Genomic DNA, 22,718 nt, shown 5'->3' with positions numbered 1-22,718 from the left:
ATGTAGTTTTCAGAATAAAGTTGTTTTTATTATCGTTGAACCTCAACTACATTTTGTAGTTTTATTTTTATGCATTTTCTCATGCACTCAAGGCCTGCACAGGCGGATGATGATAATGATCATTTATTTTCAGTTAAAAAAAACACTCTTTATACATGAAGCATCGAACGCAGTACCAGTATCATTGTGTTGTAGTTTCAGGCGCCCCCTACTGGGAGCTAGGAGTTGCATCCAAATAAAAACGAATCAACAGTTGCATCGAAAACCCTTGTTGCTTTATTTTATTTTTTTAGCTGCCCTCTGAAAGCACAAGTCGCCACAGAATCATTCTCACCTTTATATTTGATGCAGGTGACCGTTTTCAACAAAACACAGTTCAGACCAGATTTAGAAACAATTAAAACGCTCCGTAAACAGGAACAAGAAAGCACTTTCGTCGAACGTTGGATTTATATTTCAACACGTAAACTTCAATTAGCTCCAGAAACAATAACTTTGCATTCCTTTATTTCCAGATGACTGTAGAAACATTTGACATTGAACCCAACCAGCTTGAACTCAACTTCACGCAGGAACCCCATGAAGGCATAAAGTAATCCTGATTACTTACAGGGACAAATGTAACTATTTCACTAAAGTAACTCGTCTCGTGTTTAGATGTTTAGTAAAAGTCTGGCAGGGAGCGATGCTAAAACTTCAGGTCGTCGATGGGGGAGAAGGTGATCAGTGCGGGGAGGCGGTACTCCCGCGTCCTCGTGGGCGAAGGCGTGTCCAAAGAGTCCAGGTCCAGAGAGAAGACCTGGTCCGTGTCCGTCCCCGACTCTGTTGGACGGTCGGGACCAGGAGCTCTTTGATCCGCCGGGAGACGCCGAGGCGTTCCCTTCCCGACGTCGATAAGGGATCCGTCGTTGCACGCCGGCCGGATCAGATCGAGATAACTGGTTCTCTGTGGCGATTGCATCGCCTCCGACCTCGGTGAGGGCGGGAGGAGCTCCCGCTCTTCCTCCTCCTCCTCCTCACTCAGATCGTAACAGCTGGGAACCTCGGGGAGCGTTTCTTGGTCGAGTCCGATCGAGACGCCACCGGGGCTGTGGAGATCCACGGCACCGATGGAGTCCCAGAGTGGAGGGGCTCTGTGGGAACCCCCCAGCTGGCTCGCGGGGGGGTTCCTGAAAGGGCGGGGACTACAGGAAGCAGCCGGGTCGGACTCGTAGAGCGGCGTGAGTCGCCCGATCACGCTGTCGTTGAGGTCGCCCGACCGCCAAGTCTTCTCCGTTTTGTCTTCCTCGAGCGCCTTACGCCAACGGCTCCTCACATCCAGGACTGAAATACAGAGACGTGATGAAGCCACGCCCTTCCAGATATGTCCCGCCCCTCATCCTGCAGCAGAGGAACTCACTCAAGCTGTCCGGCGTTCTTGGCAGCTGCTTCCTGGTGGAGAAGGGATCCCCGTGGAGCGTGGTGAGCAGCCTCTCCAGGTCCAGCCCGGCGTCGCCGCCGCCGCCGCCTGGCGGGCTGCTTGTGGTCACGGCTTCTGCAAACTAAGAGACGCCGTTAAGTTCCGTGTTTCACTTTTTCTTGTTCCGCGTTGACAAAAACATCCAGCGCTGATCAATTGACCTGATCGGCGAGGTTATCGCATTCCATGTCTAATATCTGACTCGTGGTCCTCCTGGGCGACGCCTTCGTAGCAGCGAGGCTCGTCTTCCTCACGCTGGCCTAAAAACCAAACGAGCTTTCAGATCAGCTGAGCCGGGGCGGGGCGGGGCGGGGGCGGGGCTAACCACAGACACACCTTGGGTGGCGCTGTTGGACCCCCGACAGAAGGCAACGGAGGCATGTCAAAAAGCCAGTCGAGAGACGTGTCCGCCTCGGCGGCGACCACGGGGGACGGGCTTCAAACGAAACAATGAAACAGTCGTTAATAAAGAGAGCTTCGTTAGCGTTAGCTGGCTAGCACGCCGCTCTGGAAACGAGTGTCTGCTCCGTATCTGTCCGTGGCGATTTCCCTCAACTCGCCGCGGTCATCAGAGAGCACGGACGCTGTGGGGAGGACATGTGACGGACAGACCACTGCTCGGGCCTGTCCAGGTATCGGCCTCCCGCCGCCGCTTGGACAGGTGAGCTTACCTTCTCGGGGCGGACCAGCCCGCCGGGACGCCGTCCTGCGCTTCTCTCCGTGCCGGCCTCTCCGCTGAAAGGTGGCGAGGAATGCGGTTGGGATAAACTCCAGATCCAGAATAACGGCGTGAAACGCCCAGCTGGACTCACCGAGCAGCGCCGCCGGGTACCGGGAGAAGATGCTACCGCCGCAGCTAGCCTCCGCCGCCGGCTCGAACGACAGAGGAGCCATCGGCGACAGGAAGCCGAGAGCCTTCGACGAGCACAATTCAGAATGAGCGAGAGAAACCTGACCTCACGGCGCCCGACACGGACGAAACGAGCGCTCCCTCTCCGCCGCGCGACGGCGACTCACAGAGTCTTCCTTTAGGAAAGAGACCAGGGGGGCGTCTCCCAGCACGTCGCTCCACTTCCTGTCCCACTCCGCTTCCAGCTCTCTGACGGCGCTCCGGACCTCAGGAATTCCTTCCTTGGAGATCTTCTGTCTGGTGGGAGAACCGTCGAAACGCTTCAGCGTCCCGATTACGGCGCTGCGTTTCGCTGAGAGCACATTTCAAAAGGAGTACCTGATGAGGCGGACGCTCTGCCGCGCCCGGGTCACCTGCTGACGTTTCTGCTGCAGGGGGCGGGGGCTGAGCCCGGCCTGGGGGGCCTGAGCGACCTGCCGACGCTCCTCCCTCAGGAGCCGCAGCGCCTGATTGGTCAGCTCCATCACACACAGGACGTTCAGCTGGCCGGCCTCGTACACGTTCCCAGAACTCAACTGGGAAAGGAGGCGGAGCCTATCAGTAACTAAAGGGGTGTGACGCGGCAGGCTGGAATCATCCTCATCCTCACCTGATGAGGAAGCTGCTCGACCCTGTCCAGCAGACACCGGGGAACGCTGAGGGCTAAACCCGTCCCGTCGAGGGCGTGCTGATCCACGTCCCCCTTCAGAACACTTCCCACCGCCTGCCGCTCCTCGGCCGTCGTCGCCAGCACCTCATCGATGGCCGACCACAGGGCGCGTACCTTAAAGCGCAGAACGCGCGTCTCAACGGCGAGCAGCACAACGGGTTCAAGCGACCGCGGCACACACCTGCTTGATCTTCTCCGCCCGGGAACGCCCGTCCTGCGCCGGAACGCTGCCGGAACGCCTGGAAGGAGGTCCGTTCCCGTTCGGTTACGACCCAAATTAACCGATCGTCAATCAGGGAACCGGACCGCGGTCTGGCTCACCTGAGGAGGTCGTCGTACTTCGCTCCGTCCGACCGGAGGTCTCTTACGGATTTCATCAGGAGCCTTTGAGAGAGAGAGAGAGGAGAAACGGACCTTCATCGTCTTACTCCACTCCGACGCTCCCGGTCGGCGTGAGGCGGGCCGCTTCCGGTCCGGCAGGCGGACTCACCGAGCTTTCCTCTGGTAGTCCTGCAGGAAGCGATCCTGATCCGCGGCGGTTCTCAGAAACCTGGCGGTGACCAGGTCGAGCCGCTTCGCCGCCATGTCCAGGGAAGAGGCGGGCAGCGCCGCCGCTTCAGGGACCCAGCCGTCATCTGGCAAAAGACAAGAACGGTGACTACGCGTTTCCACGGCAACCCCGCACGACGCGACTTCTTCCTTTAACGGAACCGACCCGCGGTGAACGTCTTCATGTCCTGCAGCATGACGTGATTCGCCAAATTCAGCATCAGGTTGACGAACTTGGGGCCTCCGGGCGAGAGGAACAAGGACGCGACCGCCTTAGAGCCCGATCTGGACGATTCATCCTACGGGAATCGTGAAGGACACAGGGGGGGGGGTCACGTGTCGAAAGAGGGGCCTGGGGGCGAGCGAGGGATGGCAGGAGAGAGAGTGTAAACACTCACCACGATGTCTCGCAGCCAAGCGCAGGTCACCTTTCTGAACTCCGCGTCGTCCTTGTGGCCCAGCACAGGCCAGCAGTGCCTGCCCCAACACGCACATTGATACGCGATCAGTTCAACCTGGACGTGACTAACGTGATTAGACGGACGGTCGCAGTGACGTCACGCCAGGCCTCACCTGTACGCCTCGCTGAAACGTGCAGGGTTGAGTTTCTCCAGCAGGAAGTGCGTCACTATGTAGAACGCGTCCTTGTTCGGTTTGTCAAACATATTCCTGTTTTTATTAAATCAAACGGAATCACAGTTAAGAACGCGGAGCCGCTTTCTGAGTCAGCGCTAGCCGAGCATGCTAACATCCACGGTACGCGCGTACTCACGGGCCCAGGTGGATGTGCTTCACGTTCACGTTCTTTCTGCCGGCGGCCATGGAGGACTTCGCGTTGTTTGGTTGAAACCCCAGCCCGAGGAGAGAATACCACAGATGCTTCCCGTTCTCCCTCTGCATCGCCGCCGGGTTCGCCATTACGCAGCGCGAGCTATAAATGCTAGCCGGCTAAACTACTAGCTTTAGCAGCTAGCTGTAAAGGACACTGAGCGAACATTTAGCAAGCTGTTAGTAAACTAACTAACCAATAACTATCACCGCCGGCGGGTCGTTGCGGCTATCCGGCAAGATAAACTTCCGAAGTCGCCCAACTCGTACTGGAAAGGAAGAGAGGAAACAGCAGCAACGAATGCCGCCAATTTTTTCTATTCTTCACCCGGAAGTTGTTAAATTAACTTCCGGTACGCTAAGGCTCGCAAACCAATGAATTCGTAAATAAAATATGCTTTACTTTTGTTACGTCTTTAAATGTAAATAGTGAATTTTGTAAATATGCGACGTCATATTTTCGAGTTATAAGTGATTTAAAAAAACCTATTCCTGATGAGAAAAATTAAAAACCCCATAGATTCCAGAATCAGTTAAAAACACACAAACTCAGATTCACTTCTACTTTTCATGGTTGGTGTATAAAGATACCAAAAACAATTTAGAAGCTTTTGATGATGATCCAGATCACCATTTTTATTTTTATTTGTATTGTTAAATTTGTATTGCTAATTGTGGATGATTTATGTACGAAGGACTTTCAACGGAAACAACTCCGCAAGGGCTTTTTTGAAATGCTCCTCCTAGACAGGATGTTTGACTTTATTTGTACTGTAATACATGCTACTGTGTGACCGTACTTGTACTCTAACATTCTATCTAATAAATATATTCATCATCATTCATGTGGATCCAGGAACGTAATAAAATCCAGTTCGGATTGTGCTCGCCAGGGGCTTTTCTGATTTAACATTGGATATGGCTAAACTCACCTGGAAGTGTTTAAAAATGCCCCCTGCTTTAGTAATTACCTCACCTGACATTAAGAACACAACTTAACTGGCTTGAGAAAGGTGCAGCAGAAGTAAACAGTCGGGCCAAAAATATGCAAATATTTTATTTGTCTTTTACTACAGAACAGTCATTTTTGTACCACTGTTGAGTAACTAGAACAGCGTTAGAGCAAGAAATGTGGTGTCTTTTCACATTTTTCACGTCATTGTAGTTCTCTTAAAACAAGCTGGCAACACTCGGCCACCTTGGATGGATCAGACACCGACAGGTACTTGGAAATCTGAGAGTTGACGCCGAGGGAGCGAGCCAGATCCTGGGCTGTGTGGTCTGAAGCCACGATGGTTCCCAAGGCCACCAGCAGCCTGAACACGGCCTCCTTCTCTTTGACCGTCTCCAGAGCTCGGCTGGCCACGGAGAGGCACTGGGCCTTGGCCTCCAGGTCGGGCTGGCTGTGCAGGCACCCGGCGTAGTTCAGCACCACCGTGGCCAGGGCAACGTGGATGTTCTTATTGCATACGGCGGCGAGGTCGGAGGCGTGCGACAGCACGGTCTCACGGTGGGCCATGAGGAGGGCGCGGCCATGGCTGCCACTGAAGCAGTTGCAGAGAATCCGCAGCGCCAACATCTGGTTGGCAGGACGGCCCTCGGGCCTCATCAGGCTCAGCAGCTGGTTGCACAGCTGGGGTCCCTCCGCCTCTCCGCAGAGGCTCTCGTTAACCAGTGGGTGGCGCACTGCCAGCCTCATAATGTCCAGGACAGGAAACACGATGTCTGGAGCCCACGGGGAACACAGAGGGGATCCGGTGAGCGAGCGCTGGCGAAATGAGAAACCTTTTCTGTCGTTGATAACCTGCAGCCGTACCTTCAGGCCAATGAGAGGCCTTCCAGAGCAGGTTGATATCCTGGATGGTCGGGAGCGGCGTGGAGGACTTCGGCTCGCAGACAGACGCCAACAGCCTCTCGAGGCTTTCCACAAACTCTTCAGAAAGCCTGTGCTCCTGGGGGGCACCTGCATTCAGCTCCTTCAGCTTGGCTGGTGGGAAAGGAACAAATCATGAAACCCAAAACAGCATGAACCCTGGGAAATGCTGTCCCAACTCCTCCTCAGAGCAAGACTCGGAGTGCTCACTGATGATCTGCGCGGTGTTGGCCTGCTCGAAGGTCACGCCGTCAGTCTTGGGGAAGTAGATGTTGGTTACCACCCGTCTGCTGGCTGTGGAGTAAGCCCCTCCCCCTGGAGGAAAGGAACAGCGCGTCACCCTCGACGTGACGGGAAGACGAATCGCACGCCTGCGTTGTGCCGGCTGGAGACGAGAGAAAGGTGGACGTCGGTCACGCAAGCCGAGCCGACTCACCTGAGGAGGGATCTGCCACACCCAGTGGAGAGCCGGCGCCTGAACCCGGCCCCGGGATGTAACGACCAGAGCCTGCAGGCGGGAGAAACAACGGCGTAAAGAACGTCTCAGGGGAAGCTCACGTGGTTCACGTCGGCCAGGAAAGACGGCGCACCTGTGAAGGGATCCGTCCCGTGGCTCGATCTGCCGTCCGACACGCCGGGGATGTACCGAGCGCCTCCTGTCAGACGGGGAGACAAAGCTCAGCGTGTCCCACATCTCGCCTCATCATTTGGAAACGTGCACACCGACGGGGCCGCTACCGGTGAGCGGGTCCCCCCCAGACGGATCGTCGGCCCCCAGCACGTGTCCTTTGGTGTTCTCTATGATGAAATGCGCTACTTGGTCGAGGAACACGGGGCTCAGGTCGTTCTTCTGTAGAAAGTTGTGCGCCGTCAGCCAGGGGTCCTCGGACACGTTATAGGGCAGCTTCATGGACGGCCCCCCCTCAGTCACATCGATGGAGAAGACGTAGTCGTATTCCTGAGGGGAGACCCGGGGTGGATGAGGAGCGTCCTCGCGCGCACACGGCGCACAGCCGATCCGCCGCGGCGTCTTACCTTGCCTTCGTACATCACGGTCTTGGAGGTTTGTTGGTTGGAGCCTCCGACCACGTCTCCGATCTTCATCCAGCGGCCGTCGCTGACGCTCCACTGATAGGCCTCCACCTTCTGTCCTTCCTTGATCAGCCGCGTCTGTCCTTCACGATTCCCTGCAGAAGCGTGAAAGCGTGAGAACCACGCTTCATCGCGCGATAAAAGCAACGGCCACGCCCTCCCCGTACCGGGCTCGTTCAGGTGTTCCCTTCCGGGGAGGTCCTCCACTTTGATGTCTCCCAAGTCTCCCGTCTTCGGGTCTATCGTGGATTTGGAAAGTTCATTCTCAAATGCCTGCAGGTCCTGGGCACTCGCCATGCGTTCCTCGGCCTCCGTAAAGACGCGAATGATGCCATCGCTGTGCACACCAGAGGAACACACGGGTCAAACACGGCGGGGGAATGGACGTGGCGTGACACGAGAGCGTCTTCACCTGGCTCCGGTGACTATATCGCCGTTGGGCAGGATGCAGCAGCACCAGACAGACTGGGCAGGCAGGCGGACCGTCTGGGAGCACTCGCCCCGCCTCCATATCCTCAGAGTCCTGTCCTCTCCGGTGCTTACGAAATCTGGGGGGGACGGGAACGTCGGTCTGGGGTCAGGATGATCCCGCTACGGAAGCGGACCCCTCCCAGCGTCTGAGGACGTGAACAAACCGTGGCTGTCGGGGAAGACGGCCATGCTGTAGATGTAGTTGGTGTGGCCGTAATACACCTGCACGCACTCGCCCGTCACCAACCACCTCCGGATACTCTTGTCGTTGCTGCAGGAGAAAAACTCATTGCTGCCGATGACTGCGAGTCCCCTCACGCAGTCCTCGTGACCTGGGGGGGACAGAAAGAGGCGCTTCTGAAACACTACCATGACGCAGTGCAGTAAAAAGTTGAAAACTTAAACTTGACTTTACTCTCTCTCGTCCCTGCAAACTCACCTGTGAAGGTTTTTTCACATCGGCCAGCTTTCCAAAGCTTGATCGTCTTGTCCGCCGATCCCGACAGCATCAGTCCTTGTTCGGGTAAGACGACCACGGCCCACACTGCCGCAGAGTGGCCCTGCAGCCGAGCACGGAGCAGAGATCGGCGTGTTACACGCGTGCGCAGCGTCCGTCAGAGACGCCAACCGAACCAACTCGGCGCTCACGTGCCTCCAAAGTCATCATGCACTTCTCATTGAGCCACACTTTGGCAGTGGTGTCCCAGGAGCCACTCAGAAGTGTCCCGAACTTCCCAGAGGATAGAGCGCAAACTGTGGAATGTCAAACGTGAGAACTAGAAAAACACAAAAGACCGGAACATGAAAGCACTTACATTTCCGGAGCACCAGAGAGCAGAGCTCACCTGTGTTTGTGTGTCCTTTCAGGGTGAATAATGGTTGTGGTCGGTCAAACGTGAAAACACAAATGTTATTGTCATTCCCACCTGTGGCAACGAGTCCTCGGGGATACGTCTCACTGGGCGCAATCACACACACACAGGACACAAAGTTCGAGTGGCCAGACATGCAATGCATCTCCGAGAAGCCTTTGTCAGGGCTGTCAAGAACGAGAGCAGAGACACCATGTTTGAACAGAGTCGAGCGGGAACAAGCAGCCGGCTAGCAGAACTCGATCTGTGCAGCTTTAGCAGCTACTCAATCATCTAGATCGGATTACAGCTGAATGAATGACAAAGCTAATTCGAGTACATGTTAGCCATGCGACTACAGCTCGTACAAGTAACACGCGTTTAACTACTTTAATGGAGTACTGTAAGTTGTACCGCTACTTTTCTTTGGTTGGGAATCTTTCGTGCCTACAACGTTCCTTTAAAACTAAAATAAACAAGCCTATAATGAGTGAGCTCCAGCTAACGCTAGCTACCTTGTGTTCGGCACCCATACTCTTCCGGTTCGGTCTCTGGACACAGACACAAAAGCTCCGTCCGTGAAAGTGGCCGCGGCGAGTCCCCGAACGTCCATCTCGTGGCCGGGGATGGAGCACCGGAGTTTGTACGCGTTAGATGACGGCATTTTGACTCGCAAACACCGCAGCAGAACGAGGCTAAGTGGCGTCTCTTGTCAACAACCACCGGCCGCTAAAGCTAGCGGAAGTTGAAACGTCACTTCCCTTAAAATAAGAAAATATAGTTTAATATTATTAACGCTTGAAATAATTACACATTGTGATCCGACTAAAGTATTTTCACTCATAACGCGCTTTATTGTGTAGATTTAGTTTTTTAAATGACAACAGTGAACGAAGACGGCTTCTTCGTGCATTTCCGTGTTTCCTCGGAGGCCGGAAGCAAACAGCTGTTTTCACCGACTGCTGTGAGCTTCATGGCGGCGTGCCACACACTGTAAACGCCAAAATACCTGCACATATAACACCGAATAAACTATTTAATTAATATCTGTTACGTATAGTCTAAGACATTAATTACATTAATATTATATATGAATTTGTGAGATATTTAGCGCTGTCGCGGAGGAGCTGTTTTATTTTTAAACACAGGCGGAAGTTGATCTTTCTTTGCGGGTAACGAGCCGGTTCTGTCCATCCCTCCGAGGCTCGGATGAGGAAGTACCAGCGCTGATTTGTGCGCTGAATTGGACAGCAAAAAAAGTATGTATAGTTTCACCACCGGATGAAAAGTCGCCACCGAGGCTAAACGCGTCGAAATACGTCATTTTGTGTGCGCGCGCGCCAAATCGGTAACGTTGATCCGCCAGAGGAAGGCTCCAGAGCCAAGCCCATCGCGGCCGTCAGCCGTGTGCGGGATGACAACGCGAGGTTTGGGGATAATAAGGATGAGAAAACAGAGATGAGGGCTCTACGGGCTCTCTTCGATTAATATTTAATGTTAATGTTCATTATTGTGTCACGTGTGAGGTAGAGTCCATGGCCTGTTCACGCGCACCTGCTTTATAGCGCAGGAGTCAGGCCTGCGCTGAGGTGTACACATTTCAAAATAAAAACACAGGAATTTTAGTGATACTATTATCAGTGTGTGTGTGGTGGCAATATTTAAATGAGCAGTGATGGTATTGTAGGTCTACACATGAATAATACTGTAGTAGTGACGCTCTCAGGTGTGTTACGCATGTTGGAGCAGCGTTCACTCAACCAGTTCCACCTGTCTGCAATCTGGAGGTCTGTCCCGTAGGAGTCCCGGAGGAGTCCCGTAGGAGTCCCGTAGGAGTCCCGGAGGAGTCCCGTAGGAGTCCCGTAGGAGTCCCGGAGGAGTCCCAGAGGAGTCCCGCAGAGGTCCCGTAGGAGTCCCGGAGGAGTCCCAGAGGAGTCCCGTAGGAGTCCCGGAGGAGTCCCGGAGGAGTCCCGGAGGAGTCCCGTAGGAGTCCCGTAGGAGTCCCGGAGGAGTCCCGGAGGAGTCCCGGAGGAGTCCCGTAGGAGTCCCGTAGGAGTCCCGGAGGAGTCCCGCAGGAGTCCCGCAGGAGTCCCGGAGGAGTCCCGTAGGAGTCCCGGAGGAGTCCCAGAGGAGTCCCGCAGAGGTCCCGTAGGAGTCCCGGAGGAGTCCCGGAGGAGTCCCGTAGGAGTCCCGTAGGAGTCCCGTAGGAGTCCCGCAGGAGTCCCGCAGGAGTCCCGGAGGAGTCCCGGAGGAGTCCCGGAGGAGTCCCGGCAGCCATGAAGCTGCGGCTGCACGTCGTGGTCGACCCCGTGGGCTGGCTGTGTGTCAGCGTGGTGTTTGGGATCTGGCTCTACAACACTTTCTTTATTCCCAAGCTGGTTCTGCTTCCGCACTACAACGAAGGACACATTCCCGGGGCCGTGGTGGTTTGTGAGTAGCCGGAGTGTCTTTTGTTGACGTACCAGAGAGCAGGAAGTCCTGGAGCGCAGAGGAAACCGGCACTGTGTGTCCCCTGCAGGTTATTTCATCGCCTCGGCGCTCTGCTTAGCGGCCCTGCTCAGAGCCGCCACGGCAGACCCCGGCCGTCTTCCGGTGGATCCTCACATACCTCACTCAGGTAGGGACGCGTGCGACACATCCTCTCTGTTCTGACTCATTTCCTGTTTGGCCGGTACCTCCCAAACGAGCGTAACATCGTGTCACAGAGCGGGAACAGTGGGAGTTGTGCAACAAGTGTAACCAAATGAGACCGAAGCGGTCCCACCACTGCAGCCGCTGTGGACATTGTGTACGCAGAATGGACCACCACTGTCCGTGGTGAGGACTCGCTCACACACACGCACACACACACACACACACACACGCTGCAGCATCAGTCCCGTCTCCTTCGTTGCAGGATCAATAACTGTGTGGGAGAAGACAACCACTGGCTCTTCCTGCAGCTCTGCTTCTACACGCAGCTCCTCAGCTCCTTCACTCTGGCGCTGGATTTCTGCCAGTACTATTACTTCCAGCCGCTGACGGGACTCGACCCGGTAGGTTCGGACGACGCTCGTATTTGCCGTCTTTGCTTTTCTGCCGAGCTTTCGTGTCTCGAAACGAGAGAGTCTTCACGCGGTTCTCCTTTTTTTTCCAGGACGGGTTCACGACACGCCACGAACTGGCTCTGCTGCGCCTGTCGACGCTCACGGGTCTGGTCATGCTGGGCGGCATGTCCAGCTTGTTCTACGCTCAGTTGACGGGCATCTTCTCCGTGAGTACTGAGACGCGTGTCCCGGATCCTCGGTATGGACCTAATGATCCGTCTCCATCTGTCCCCTCCTTGCAGGACACGACCACCATTGAGAAAATGTCTAATTTTTCACCTGAGACGTGAGTCTGTCTAACGCCTGACGCCGCACCGCTAGCCACTAGCTGCTAGCTCCGCGTTTGAACATTTTAATATTTCTTTTAAAACGCTTCAACATCTTTTATCTCTTTCCAGACTCGGCTCAAAGAGAACCTGGCAGTGGGCGCTGACGGAGGTTTGCGGCACTCGCTGGAAACTCCTGTGGTTTATCCCGCTCAGAAGCAGGCAGCCGCTCCAAGCTAGCACGTATTACCGTAGCCAGGTGTAGCGGCCCTGAACCGCCCACCTACACAGACGGTAGCGTCATGAAGAAGCGCCGTAGACACACCTCAGAGCCCGTCTGCGGGCCTTTTTGGGCTCTTTTCGTGCTCTGGGACTCCGCTAGCGGCCTTGGTTCGTTAGCGGATGCTCTTGGGTTCCCTTTATTGCCGTTAATCAGGGTTAAGAAGCACCTGAGGGAGCGACAACGAGAGGATTTCTGTATTTACTCGCTGTGACTGCTCACTTTAGCATTTGGGAAACCACTTGCTTCAGGAAGAGGAAGAAGCTTTAGCTCGATAGCCGTTAGCCAAACGAAGCCCTCTCAGGTTACTTCACTACTGATCTTATTTTGTTCTTTTATTCCTCTTGTGTTATCGGTTTATTTTACATTTTCCAGTTGGTGGTCTTCCAGTTTTTAAATATCTTGTAATGAGTCTAAGATCGACTGCCTCAGAGCAAAACGACAGATCCGGTAAACGTTGCCGTATTATCCTGGCACAGTCAAAACATGTTTCAGGAGGTGGTTTCTCCAAGGTAGTAAATCCCATGACATCATCACAACACGTTGCAAAAATCCTCATCAAAGGCTTTGGGTGTGGCACACCGCCGTCAAAAGGCAGCCCGTAAATTTTAATGAGTAGTTTTTGTTCTTCTCTTTTACTCGACGGATTCTCGATTCAAGGAGCCGACTAGGCTAGGCTAACGAACAAAGTCTCACATCCGCTGTCGTCGTAGCGACCGTATCGCCTCAACGTCTGAACGCACGTCTTCTTTTTGGCGCTCCTGTGATTCTCATCGTTTCACGCTGCAGCTGCTCCAGTTGTGTCCTGAAAGCGTCTGAAGGATACGACGCCGGCCGTTTATTTATGCTGTGATGCTGTTTAGAGATTATTGAGTTATCAAAGGTAAGGTGATTCAGTGCAGAGTTAGGCCGCTATCGTCTGTAACAATGTAGATTTAAGTGCCTTTCTCGGTCCCCTTCCTGTTTCCTGTGTACAGAAGCCAAAGACCCGTTTATAGGAAACGCACCTTTAAAGTCGTCTAATATCATGCACTGATCTTCATGTTAGCACGTTTCGCCGCATCGACGCTCTTGGTAGTGAGTTTTAACTTGGTTCATTGATGTATTCAATCAAATTGTTTTTAAAAAAAACGCCTATTCAGGTTCAGGATGTTTGTGTGAATAAGTATTTGTTTTGAATATTAATGTGCTTCCTGTACGAAACGGCAAGGAAGTAAAATGTCGTGTTCATTGTTTGGTGTCATCGTAGCCGATTGTGTTAGCGACTTAGCGCCGACGCTCCTGTCCCTTGTACAAATAGCAGCAGTTAGCACTTAATGCTAGCTCTTAACACTGAACGTTAAAGATCGATGGGTGGATACCGACGTGACTGGTTCAAAGCAATAATGTGTATCCATAAAGCCATTTATATTGCTCTGACAGGGAGGCATGGTGGCGCAGTGGGTTGCGCTTTGCCTCTGTGTGGCGTTTGTATGTTCTCTCCGTGTCTGCGTGGGTTTTCTCCAGGTTTCCTCCAAAAACATGCAGCTTAGGTGAGTCGGTCACTCCAAATTGTGTGTAGGTATGAGGTGTGAGATTTTCAATCGCTCGTAGCCCTCATATCATCATCCGGTGTTCCTCATGGCTGCCAGTTCAGCCCACTGCAGTTTTGTTCATTTTGTTTTTGTCTTGCGTTTACAAGCTTTGTGTATTCATTTAGACCTGAGACACTACGCTTTGTCCATTAAATGAATACACTAAAATATCCCATTTGTTTATTTCCATTTGAAAATCCTCTGGGAGAATGTGTGTGCTTATGTGTGCTTTTTAATTGGACCATTGTGTCTGCAAATAAAGATTTGATTGATTGATTGAATGTAAACGCGTCCCGTTAATCTGTTTGTGAAAGGTTGTTGGATGAGTTGACAAGAAAACTGCTGATTAAATATGAAGAAAAAAAGTATTTAGACATATTTTTTTAGTTTTACTTGGCTGTGTGACATTTCCATTGCATTTTACTGAATGAGCTAATGCTAATGAGGTTAGCTAACTCGCTTCTATCTTGACAATGGCTTTATTTTCAATGCATGTTCACAAAGACACTCTTTCATATTTTTGGAACCAATGTTGTTCCAAAAAAAAGGTCGTAGTGTCAAGACGCAGAGGTCAAATGAAATCCCGCAGGACTGGAATTAAAATAGCAGCTGTGGTTTATTAGAGCCTTAATCCCATGTTAAAGTATAAATAACACAAACAGACCTTTTTAGCTCCGCTGTATTCTGCAATGAACATAATAATGTTGACTTAAACAAAAAGTATTTACTGTAATGTTTGCACTAAAGTGACCAACCTAGATGTTTATTTGTCCTGATAAGAAGAGGATTAAAATCATTGTTATGGTCCAGGAATAAATGCTATTTTTTGTTGTATTTGAAGCTGATATCCAAACCGAGCCGGGGTGCAGATGATAGCGGTGTGGGCCAGTGTGCTCTTAATCTTCGGTAATGGCGGGTCAACTGGACTAATTAAATCAGTGACCACCTGCTACTTTTACGGCCGACGGCATCTGGCCGAACAAAAGAAGCAATTAGCCTCAGCGCGGCGCAGCTAGCTCTGGGCTACGAGGCGGTTTACCTGTCTCGGATTGGGTCGGCGGCTTGGCGTGTTCTGCTGCCGTTTCGCCAAGCCGAGACGAGGATTAAGTCCACGGGACAGAGGATGGCGCCTCCGCCCCGGATCGCTCATTATGGTCAGCGTTCAGGTTTACCGCCCATATGGGTCGCCGCCCGCCATCGCTTCACCGCGAGGGTCAGCTCTGGTTTCTGCCTTTTTCTTTCCCCCAAACATTTTGTGTTTGTAGTTGAATCCATTAAAAGATAGTAAAGCAGCCTAAAAGTCGAATTCCCCTCTGACTCCATTTTGACACATTAAGAAATAAAAATAAAAATTTCCCTTTTAAATTAAAGCGTAGCGCTAATTGTTCTTTGGAGCCCCCGGGGGGCCACGTGGGCGGCCCGCCGGCGGCAGGTGTCGGCCGTCTCCTAGCTTCTCCCGCTACGCCATTGAACTTCATGAACACAGAGTTATTGATTGGCCTATTGATTTTCAAATAACCTTTCATTGTCGAAAGTAGAAATCCAATTAAAATTTAAACTTGAAACCGTTAATCCAATCAAGAGCATGAAACGTATCGATTTTATGCCTAAAATCAATAAGGCGCCGGCGGCTCCCTGGCGTGGGATCGGACGCCAACGGGAGGTCGAACACGCCTCTGAACGGCGTGATCTCAAGACAATCTTTGACGTCGACTTCCTCATTGGTCGAAGCCCAAAGTTCCCCTCCAGGAAATAACACGAACAAGAAGTGGTTGTTTTTATACGTTAAAGTAACAAATGTTAACTTTTGAGCTCGGATGGAAACTTTAGAAGTTTCACGGGAACATTAACATAAATAAAGTAAATAATTAAAATCAATTATTCTGGGTTTAGTTAAAACAGAAACTCCCTTTTTAGGAGAATTGAATTAAATCTATGAGTGTAACTACAACACACTCTCGCTGCACACACACACGCACGCACACACACACACGCACGCACACGCACGCACACACACGCACACACACACGCGCACACACGCACACACACACACACACATCCCTTGTAACTCATGCCTCTGTGGGGAGGATCGGAATGTGACGGGACAGAAAAGCTCTTTTCAGCCGGCGTTCACCAAACATTTACACGGAGAGGACGGGAGGAATATCAATGGCTCAGGTGATCGGCTGGTGATCGGCTGGTGATCGGCTGGTCTGCCCTTTAGGACCTTTGACTTGTTGCCCCGCAGACATGAAGCTGCCCCGGTTCTGATGGGTCCAGGACTGGACCGGGGCAATTACACAAGAACTGGATCCAAAAACAGGGGAAAGTGAGGAGGAGGATGTTTCAGCTCTCTCCTCTCCTCCTCTTCTCCTCCTCTGCTCCTCCTTTTCTCATCCAACTCTCCTGCTCTCCTCCTCCTCTCCTCTTCTCCTCCTCCTCTCCTCCTCTTCTCCTCTGCTCCTCCTTTTCTCCTCCTCCTCTCCTGCTCTCCTCCTCTCCTCCTCCTCTGCTCCTCCTTTTCTCCTCCAACTCTCCTGCTCTCCTCCTCCTCTCCTGCTCTCCTCCACATTGGATTTAAATCATCCCATCCATCTAAATGAATCTCATCCTTCCATCAGGTCACATCCAGCAGGAGGGGAGGATGAAGGAGGTGGGGGGCTGGAGCAGAAGGGGGGTGACTCCTGCAGGGTCACAGACTAATTACCCCGGTCAGGTTCAACTTGTTTTTGTTTCCCATGATGCAGCGCTGCCCCCCCCCCCCCCCACCGCCGGGCCGAGCAGCAGCAGCGATGGACGGCAGGCCGGTGGAATGGCAGCTCCGGTACGACGCGGCAGCGAGGACGTGGTGGATGGTGAGTGGACCTCCGTGGGTTACCGTGGGTTCGAGCCCGACGGGGTGACAGGGGAGCAGCAGCCCTTTAGACCAATCAGCGGTTGGACCAATTCAGTAGTGCTGAACTAACTACTAACTACTAACTAACTAACTCAGAGGAAGCGCGTTCTTCAGACGCGGATCCTCTGGTGTTCCTATTGTCGGACAAAGGACCCTTGTCCAGCCCGCGCTTTTCCCATGCTGAATATTTATGACGCATTTATCCGGACCCGTCAACTGGTCCGTCTGTTTGCGCATCGGAACCGAGACCCGATAGAACCGAGCCCGTTCGTTAGGGTCATGGCCTCCCACACAGACTCTAGTCCTCCTCCGCCATCAAGGCCTTCACGTGAAACAGTCCCGGATGTCGCACCTGAGTAGGTACCGCTCAGGTGACCCCGGGTCAAACACGGGATTTAGGGAACAACCCAAAGTTCATCTCGAAGGTTCCAACCAGGGTTGAGCAGAGACTGCAACACGTGTTTCATCGGGCTGATGGGAAACGGGTCCGCACTGGGACAAAACTTCAAAAGCGCGTTTATTAAAGCTTTAAAGGATGAATTATGCAGGAAGAAATTAGAGGAATAACATTTAAAGGATGAATTACAGGAAGAAATTAGAGGAATAACATCAAGAAACACTGAGATGTCGCAAAAAGCCATTAGAATAAAATAAGAGTGTAAGCAAAGCACAGAAGCGGGCGGCCTGCGGTTCCGCGGGCGGCCGGACGGGGGCGGTAGAGCCACGTTTGAAGGGGTGAACCGCGGCGGGTGTCCCAGCAGATTGATCCGGGATCAATGGAAGGAGAGGACGGGCTGATCAGAAATTAAACGTGAAAGAAAAATTAATTCTAACTATAATAACTTGATAACAGCAAATAATTCTAAAAAAGAATTAAATGTGATTTTAAAAGCGTTTTAGATCTATCGCTCGGCCCAAACACAAAAGCAATATCCCAGACTCAGCGATTATTGATCAGCGATTTATCAGCCTGGTTGCAGAGTCTGGTCTGGGGGGGGGGCACAAAACAACCCCGAATGTTTGTACGCCCGGAACGGGCAGCCGTGAAGGATTTCAACGTCGTTTTAATTCTATTGTTACACGACACCGATCGTTTTTATCGATCGAGCTGAGAGCCTTAATATTTTACAGCTCCCACTGTGAAAGTGTATAAAAGGACAAAGCGAAGGAGATCTGGACCCGGACCCGGGTTCACAGCCGGACCCGAAGGTCAGCTGCACCTGATACCAGTGTGAACAGACCCGGACCCGGACCCGGACCCGGGAGCTGCGCTATCAGCGTGTTCGTGGTATTATTAGCCATGTTGATGTCCGTTTTATCAGCTATGACGTCATCCTCTGAAGTTGTCCAGCACCCACACGGCGTGACAGAGGAGCGGAAACGAGGGGCCCAGGGCCCCGGGGGGCCGCTGCTTCTGGCCAATCAGAGGCGAGAATAAGTCCACTCTTACAAAACGCAGCTGCGCCAAGCTGCGGAGACACCGCCGGAAGTTGACCGCGGAGTCTTTCAACATAAGAGGCGACTTTTCTAATTAAAAATAATACTCTCGGTAAAAAGGTGTTTCTTACACATGTAGCATTTCATTTAAATAAGATATAAAACGAGAGACGAATCAATTCTGCATCGGGTCCGAGTCATCCGTCGTTAAAACTTCCGTTTAAGCCGTTTCGGACGTCTCTGTGTGCCGAATGAGGCTTTTATTTTGAAACCGCCGCACCGGAAGCCGCCGCCGCCATGTTCTTCCGGCCTTGACAGTCGCCGCGGAGCGCCGGAGGACAGCTCGGTCCGGTCAGGCAGTGAAAGTGAAGGCGGAGAGAAAGTCAGCCTCTTCTGGACCGGGTTCAAGTCCAGAGAACAATCCCAAAAAAAGAGGAGAGGAAGGAGGGAAGAAAGAGAGAGAGAGAGAGAGAGAACGAAACTCCTCTTCACCGCCATCTGCTAATCTTCCGGTGTTTTCTTTTTTTTTTTTTTTTTTTTGCGAGAGAAAAAAAACTTCCGAAGCAAAAAGTAGAGAAATGTGAATCTGCGGGCTCGTGCGTGTTCCGACCCGGCCCCCGGCCCCCGGCCCCCGGCCCCCGGCCCCCGGCCCCCGGCCCCCGGCCCGGCCCCCGGCCCCCGGCCCCCGGCCCCCGGCCCCGGCCCCGGCCCCGGCCCCGGCCCCGGCCCCGGCCCCGGCCCCGGCCCCGGCCCCGGCCCCGGCCCCGGCCCCGGCCCCCGGCCCCCGGACCCGGTTCCTCCATGCAGTACAGTGCCATGGTACGTGAACGCGGCTTGTTGCATATATTAACGCTGTCATGCGGCGTGCGGGAAGCTGCGTTAACTTTACGCGCACCGCAACACTGGCGGGACCCCCCCCCCCCCCCCCCCGGCGTGTTACAGGATAAACACCATTATTGAACGTTATTACCGCCTCATGTTACCGGATACACGCAACCCGTTCGACCCATTTAAGTTTTAGTCATCAATAAAGATCAAACATCGGCTCCAACAGAACCTCCGAATCGATCATAATTATCAATAGTCTCACTATTATTTAATTAAAGGAATTAAAGTTCATAAATTCTCTCAATAAGTTCACAAACACGCGCGTAATTTGACTTTTCCGTGTTTTCACGGAGACTCCGGTTGTGGTTGTGTGTTTAGAGGTGGGGGCGGGGCGGGGGGGGGGGGGGGTGTGACTGTAATTACGTGGGTGAAAAAAAAAAGAGAAAAGTTGGGTCTGATTTGCTGGAAGCGCGCACGGCGGCGGCGGCGCGCCGGTCGATCTCATATCGAGGTTTAAGCGGGTGGACGTCACACGCACGGCTCCCTCTTGAAGCGCACGTTGCTTTACCGCAGGACGCAGCGGCACGACGAGCACGATCCGCGCGCACACGCTGCGCCGCAACTTTAAATTCTCCTGCGTAAAAGCGCGTTTTCTCCGCGGAGGCGCAGAGAGGCCGTCCGTCCATGGACGCGCCGGGATAATCGGTCCCGTCGACGCGGATTGCTCTCCCGGTGCCTGGTCGGTGCGGGATGGCGCGGTAACGCGACCGGAGGAGCCCCCCCCCCGTGCCGTGCGCCCCCGTCTCGCCATGTATTCTCCGATTTGTCTCACTCAGGTATTTATTGTGTGTCTGTTCTACGCGTTGTGTTGCGATGGTTCCGTCATCTGTTCCCGGTGTTTCCGGTGCCGGTGGAACTTTATGCTGCTTCATTTTCTCCGTGATCCAAAAGCGCGAAAAAGTTTAGCCTCTAAAAAGCAGAAAAACGTTTTTAAATGCGCGCGTTTGTGCCAAAAATTCAGGCGCGTTGGATTAAAAATTAAAATAATTTAAGAGGCTCGTCTTTACGCGTTTATTTAAAGTTGCGCGTAAGAATGGACTTTTAACTGGCGGGTCGCGCTGATGCGTAATTTCCAGGTTTAATTAGTTTATTTGCGTCCTCCGGTCGCCTCGCGCGCGCGCGCCTCCCCGCCTCGCTCGTGCGGTTCGTTTTACGGCACATGTGTGTTTTTATTTGGAACCGAACCCGCATCCTGATCTGGATCCTGATCTGGATCCGGATCTGGGTCTGGACGCAGACGGAGCCACTCTCACTGCGGGGAGATGAAACGCGCGATGAGGCTGATCCAGCGGTTAGACGGAGCCGCTGCAGATCCGCTGTTGATATTTCACTGGCATCGATCAGTGATCGATCAGTGATTGATCAGTGATTGACTGAGATGCGGTTTATATACTTTAGAGGATTGTGCTTTTAATTAAGGGCACATTTAAAGTGTTTTTATTTTATTTTATTTTTTAAATCAAAAGTGACAAATATTTAAAGGAGTTCTGAATTATTTTATATTATTATTTATATATCAATATTTCTAATAATCTGCTGCAGGAAATAAATCAAAGAATTTTAAACGTGGAGAATAAATTCCTCTGCTGGAGTTCTCTTCCTCTGAACTCTCGGAGCAGAGATGTGGTTTCGGGAGCACCGGAGGCACATCGGGAATGTGGTTCCGTGGTTTTGTGGTTCCGTGGTTCTGTGGTTCTGTGGTTCCGTGCTTCTGTGGTTCTGTGGTTCCGTGGTTCTGTGGTTCTGTGTTTCTTTGGTTCCGTGGTTCCGTGTTTTTGTGGTTCTGTGGTTCCGTGTTTCTTTGGTTCCGTGTTTCTTTGGTTCCGTGTTTCTTTGGTTCCGTGTTTCTGTGGTTCCGTGTTTCTGTGGTTCCGTGTTTCTGTGGTTCCGTGGTTCTGTGTTTTTGTGGTTCTGTGTTTTTGTGGTTCTGTGTTTTTGTGGTTCCGTGTTTCTTTGGTTCCGTGTTTCTTTGGTTCCGTGGTTCTGTGGTTCTGTGGTTCCGTGTTTCTTTGGTTCCGTGTTTCCGTGGTTCTGTGTTTTTGTGGTTCTGTGGTTCCGTGTTTTTGTGGTTCCGTGTTTCTCTGGTTCCGTGTTTCTTTGGTTCTGTGGTTCCGTGTTTCCGTAGTTCTGTGGTTCCGTGGTTCCGACCCGGCTGCCCACGAGAAGAACAGTATGTGGTTTCTCGTGAACGTTCCCGACCCCGGGACGGAGACGAGTTCACGCTTCCCTGCTGTGATCTGGAGACGGGAAGGTTCTGAGTTCTGGCCCGGCCCGCCGATCCGAGGAACTTTATTCCGTTGGTTTTAGATTGACGTGAAGGAGAAGCGTTGAGCCTCCGAACGGCCGCAGCTTAAAATGTGTTTCTGAAAAAATAACTTTTTATTTTATTTTAGATATTTTAAATCTGCCGTGAGATTTTCGGGGTGGGGGGGGGTGAGGGGGGGGGGGGTTATTTTCCAGAAGCGACGCTCCCCGCCTCGAGCTGCGTGAACACCTGGAACGCCTTCAGCGTGAACTTCCTCACCCGGACGGGGGGACGGGGGACGGGGGACGGGGGACGGGGGGACAGGTGAGGGGGGACGGGGACGGGGGGACAGGTGAGGGGGGACGGGGGGGACGGGGACGGGGGACGGGGGTCCCCGGTCAGAGCGAGCCGAGGAAACCGGAGCGCTTTCCGTCACGGCGCTCCGACTATTGAAGAATGGAATGTTCCAGTCGTACCTGCAGAAAGACACCTGAGCTGCTTCACAGGGGGGGCCACTGGGGGTACTGGGGGTACTGGGGGTACTGGGGGTACTGGGAGTACTGGGGGTACTGGGGGTACTGGGGTACTGGGAGTACTGGGGTACTGGGGGTACTGGGAGTACTGGTAGGCTGCATGTTCGTGGTCTGCTTCACGTTAGTCGCTGACTGAAGCCGTGTTTCTCCTCCGTGTTTCTCCTCCGTTCTTCTCCTCCGTGTTTCTCCTCCGTTCTTCTCCTCCGTGTTTCTCCTCTGTTCTCCTCCTCTGTGTTTCTCCTCTGTTCTTCCTCCCCCGTGTTCCTCCTCCGTTCTCCTCCTCCGTGTTTCTCCTCCGTGTTTCTCCTCCGTGTTTCTCCTCCGTTCTCCCCCGTGCTCCTCCTCCGTGTTTCTCCTCCGTGTTTCTCCTCCGTTCTCCTCCTCCGTTCTCCTCCTCCGTACTTCTCCTCTGTTCTTCCTCCTCCGTACTTCTCCTCTGTTCTTCCTCCTCCGTACTTCTCCTCTGTTCTTCCTCCCCCGTGTTCCTCCTCTGTGCTCCTCCTCCGTGCTCCTCCTCCCCGTCTTCTAACACCCGTTTGTGATCGTGCCTCCTCTGCTCCAGGATGAGTTCCATCCCTTCATCGAGGCGCTCCTTCCTCACGTGCGCGCCATCGCCTACACCTGGTTCAACCTGCAGGCCAGGAAGCGCAAGTACTTCAAGAAGCACGAGAAGCGCATGTCCAAGGAGGAGGAGTGCGCCGTGAAGGACGAGCTCCTGGGCGAGAAGCCCGAGGTCAAGCACAAGTGGGCCTCCAGGCTGCTGGCCAAGCTGAGGAAGGACATCCGGCAGGAGTACCGGGAGGACTTCGTCCTCAGCGTGACGGGCAAGAA

At 53.0% G+C, this 22,718-nt stretch overlaps 4 protein-coding genes and 1 non-coding gene across 5 annotated transcripts in view; 2 read left to right on the top strand and 3 right to left on the bottom strand.

The window, feature by feature from the left end:
- Positions 1–261: 261 nt before the first annotated feature.
- Positions 262–4,485, bottom strand: haus6 (HAUS augmin-like complex, subunit 6). The gene is made up of 16 exons (XM_068756052.1): positions 4,340–4,485; positions 4,141–4,236; positions 3,966–4,044; positions 3,734–3,866; positions 3,509–3,653; positions 3,340–3,402; positions 3,200–3,257; positions 2,959–3,132; positions 2,688–2,884; positions 2,477–2,606; positions 2,272–2,374; positions 2,131–2,194; positions 1,796–1,895; positions 1,621–1,719; positions 1,400–1,541; positions 262–1,323 (listed from the first exon to the last, which is right to left on the bottom strand). The coding sequence occupies exons 1-16, from the start codon at positions 4,483–4,485 to the stop codon at positions 689–691; spliced, it is 2,364 nt and encodes a 787-aa protein (XP_068612153.1). The 3' UTR covers positions 262–688.
- LOC137911830 (small Cajal body-specific RNA 8) lies at positions 1,975–2,105 on the bottom strand. Its single transcript, XR_011106147.1, has one exon. It is a non-coding gene; the product is annotated as a small Cajal body-specific RNA 8 (non-coding RNA).
- A 953-nt stretch (positions 4,486–5,438) lies between the features above and the next one.
- plaa (phospholipase A2-activating protein) lies at positions 5,439–9,380 on the bottom strand. The gene is made up of 14 exons (XM_068755827.1): positions 9,198–9,380; positions 8,677–8,870; positions 8,484–8,584; positions 8,271–8,391; positions 7,996–8,163; positions 7,773–7,908; positions 7,528–7,697; positions 7,304–7,455; positions 7,007–7,226; positions 6,859–6,924; positions 6,705–6,776; positions 6,479–6,583; positions 6,212–6,382; positions 5,439–6,120 (listed from the first exon to the last, which is right to left on the bottom strand). The coding sequence occupies exons 1-14, from the start codon at positions 9,344–9,346 to the stop codon at positions 5,552–5,554; spliced, it is 2,394 nt and encodes a 797-aa protein (XP_068611928.1). The 5' UTR covers positions 9,347–9,380; the 3' UTR covers positions 5,439–5,551.
- Positions 9,381–10,958: 1,578 nt separating this feature from the next.
- zdhhc21 (zinc finger DHHC-type palmitoyltransferase 21) lies at positions 10,959–12,299 on the top strand. The gene is made up of 7 exons (XM_068755971.1): positions 10,959–11,112; positions 11,201–11,299; positions 11,388–11,499; positions 11,579–11,717; positions 11,819–11,935; positions 12,011–12,054; positions 12,167–12,299. The coding sequence occupies exons 1-7, from the start codon at positions 10,959–10,961 to the stop codon at positions 12,297–12,299; spliced, it is 798 nt and encodes a 265-aa protein (XP_068612072.1).
- Positions 12,300–19,851: 7,552 nt separating this feature from the next.
- Positions 19,852–22,718, top strand: part of LOC137911670 (nuclear factor 1 B-type-like) — a 4,209-nt gene continuing 1,342 nt past the window's right edge. The window contains exons 1-2 of the mRNA XM_068756051.1: positions 19,852–19,885; positions 22,450–22,711. Coding sequence (XP_068612152.1) covers positions 19,859–19,885; positions 22,450–22,711 — 289 coding nt within the window. The 5' untranslated portion in view covers positions 19,852–19,858. The remainder of the gene's footprint in view (positions 19,886–22,449; positions 22,712–22,718) is intronic.

This window comes from Brachionichthys hirsutus, chromosome 23 (assembly GCF_040956055.1).
Source record: "Brachionichthys hirsutus isolate HB-005 chromosome 23, CSIRO-AGI_Bhir_v1, whole genome shotgun sequence".
In the NCBI taxonomy this organism is placed as follows: Eukaryota; Metazoa; Chordata; class Actinopteri; order Lophiiformes; family Brachionichthyidae; genus Brachionichthys; species Brachionichthys hirsutus.
Note: the sequence above shows the minus strand (reverse complement) of the source record. Positions and strands in the feature narration are given on the sequence as shown.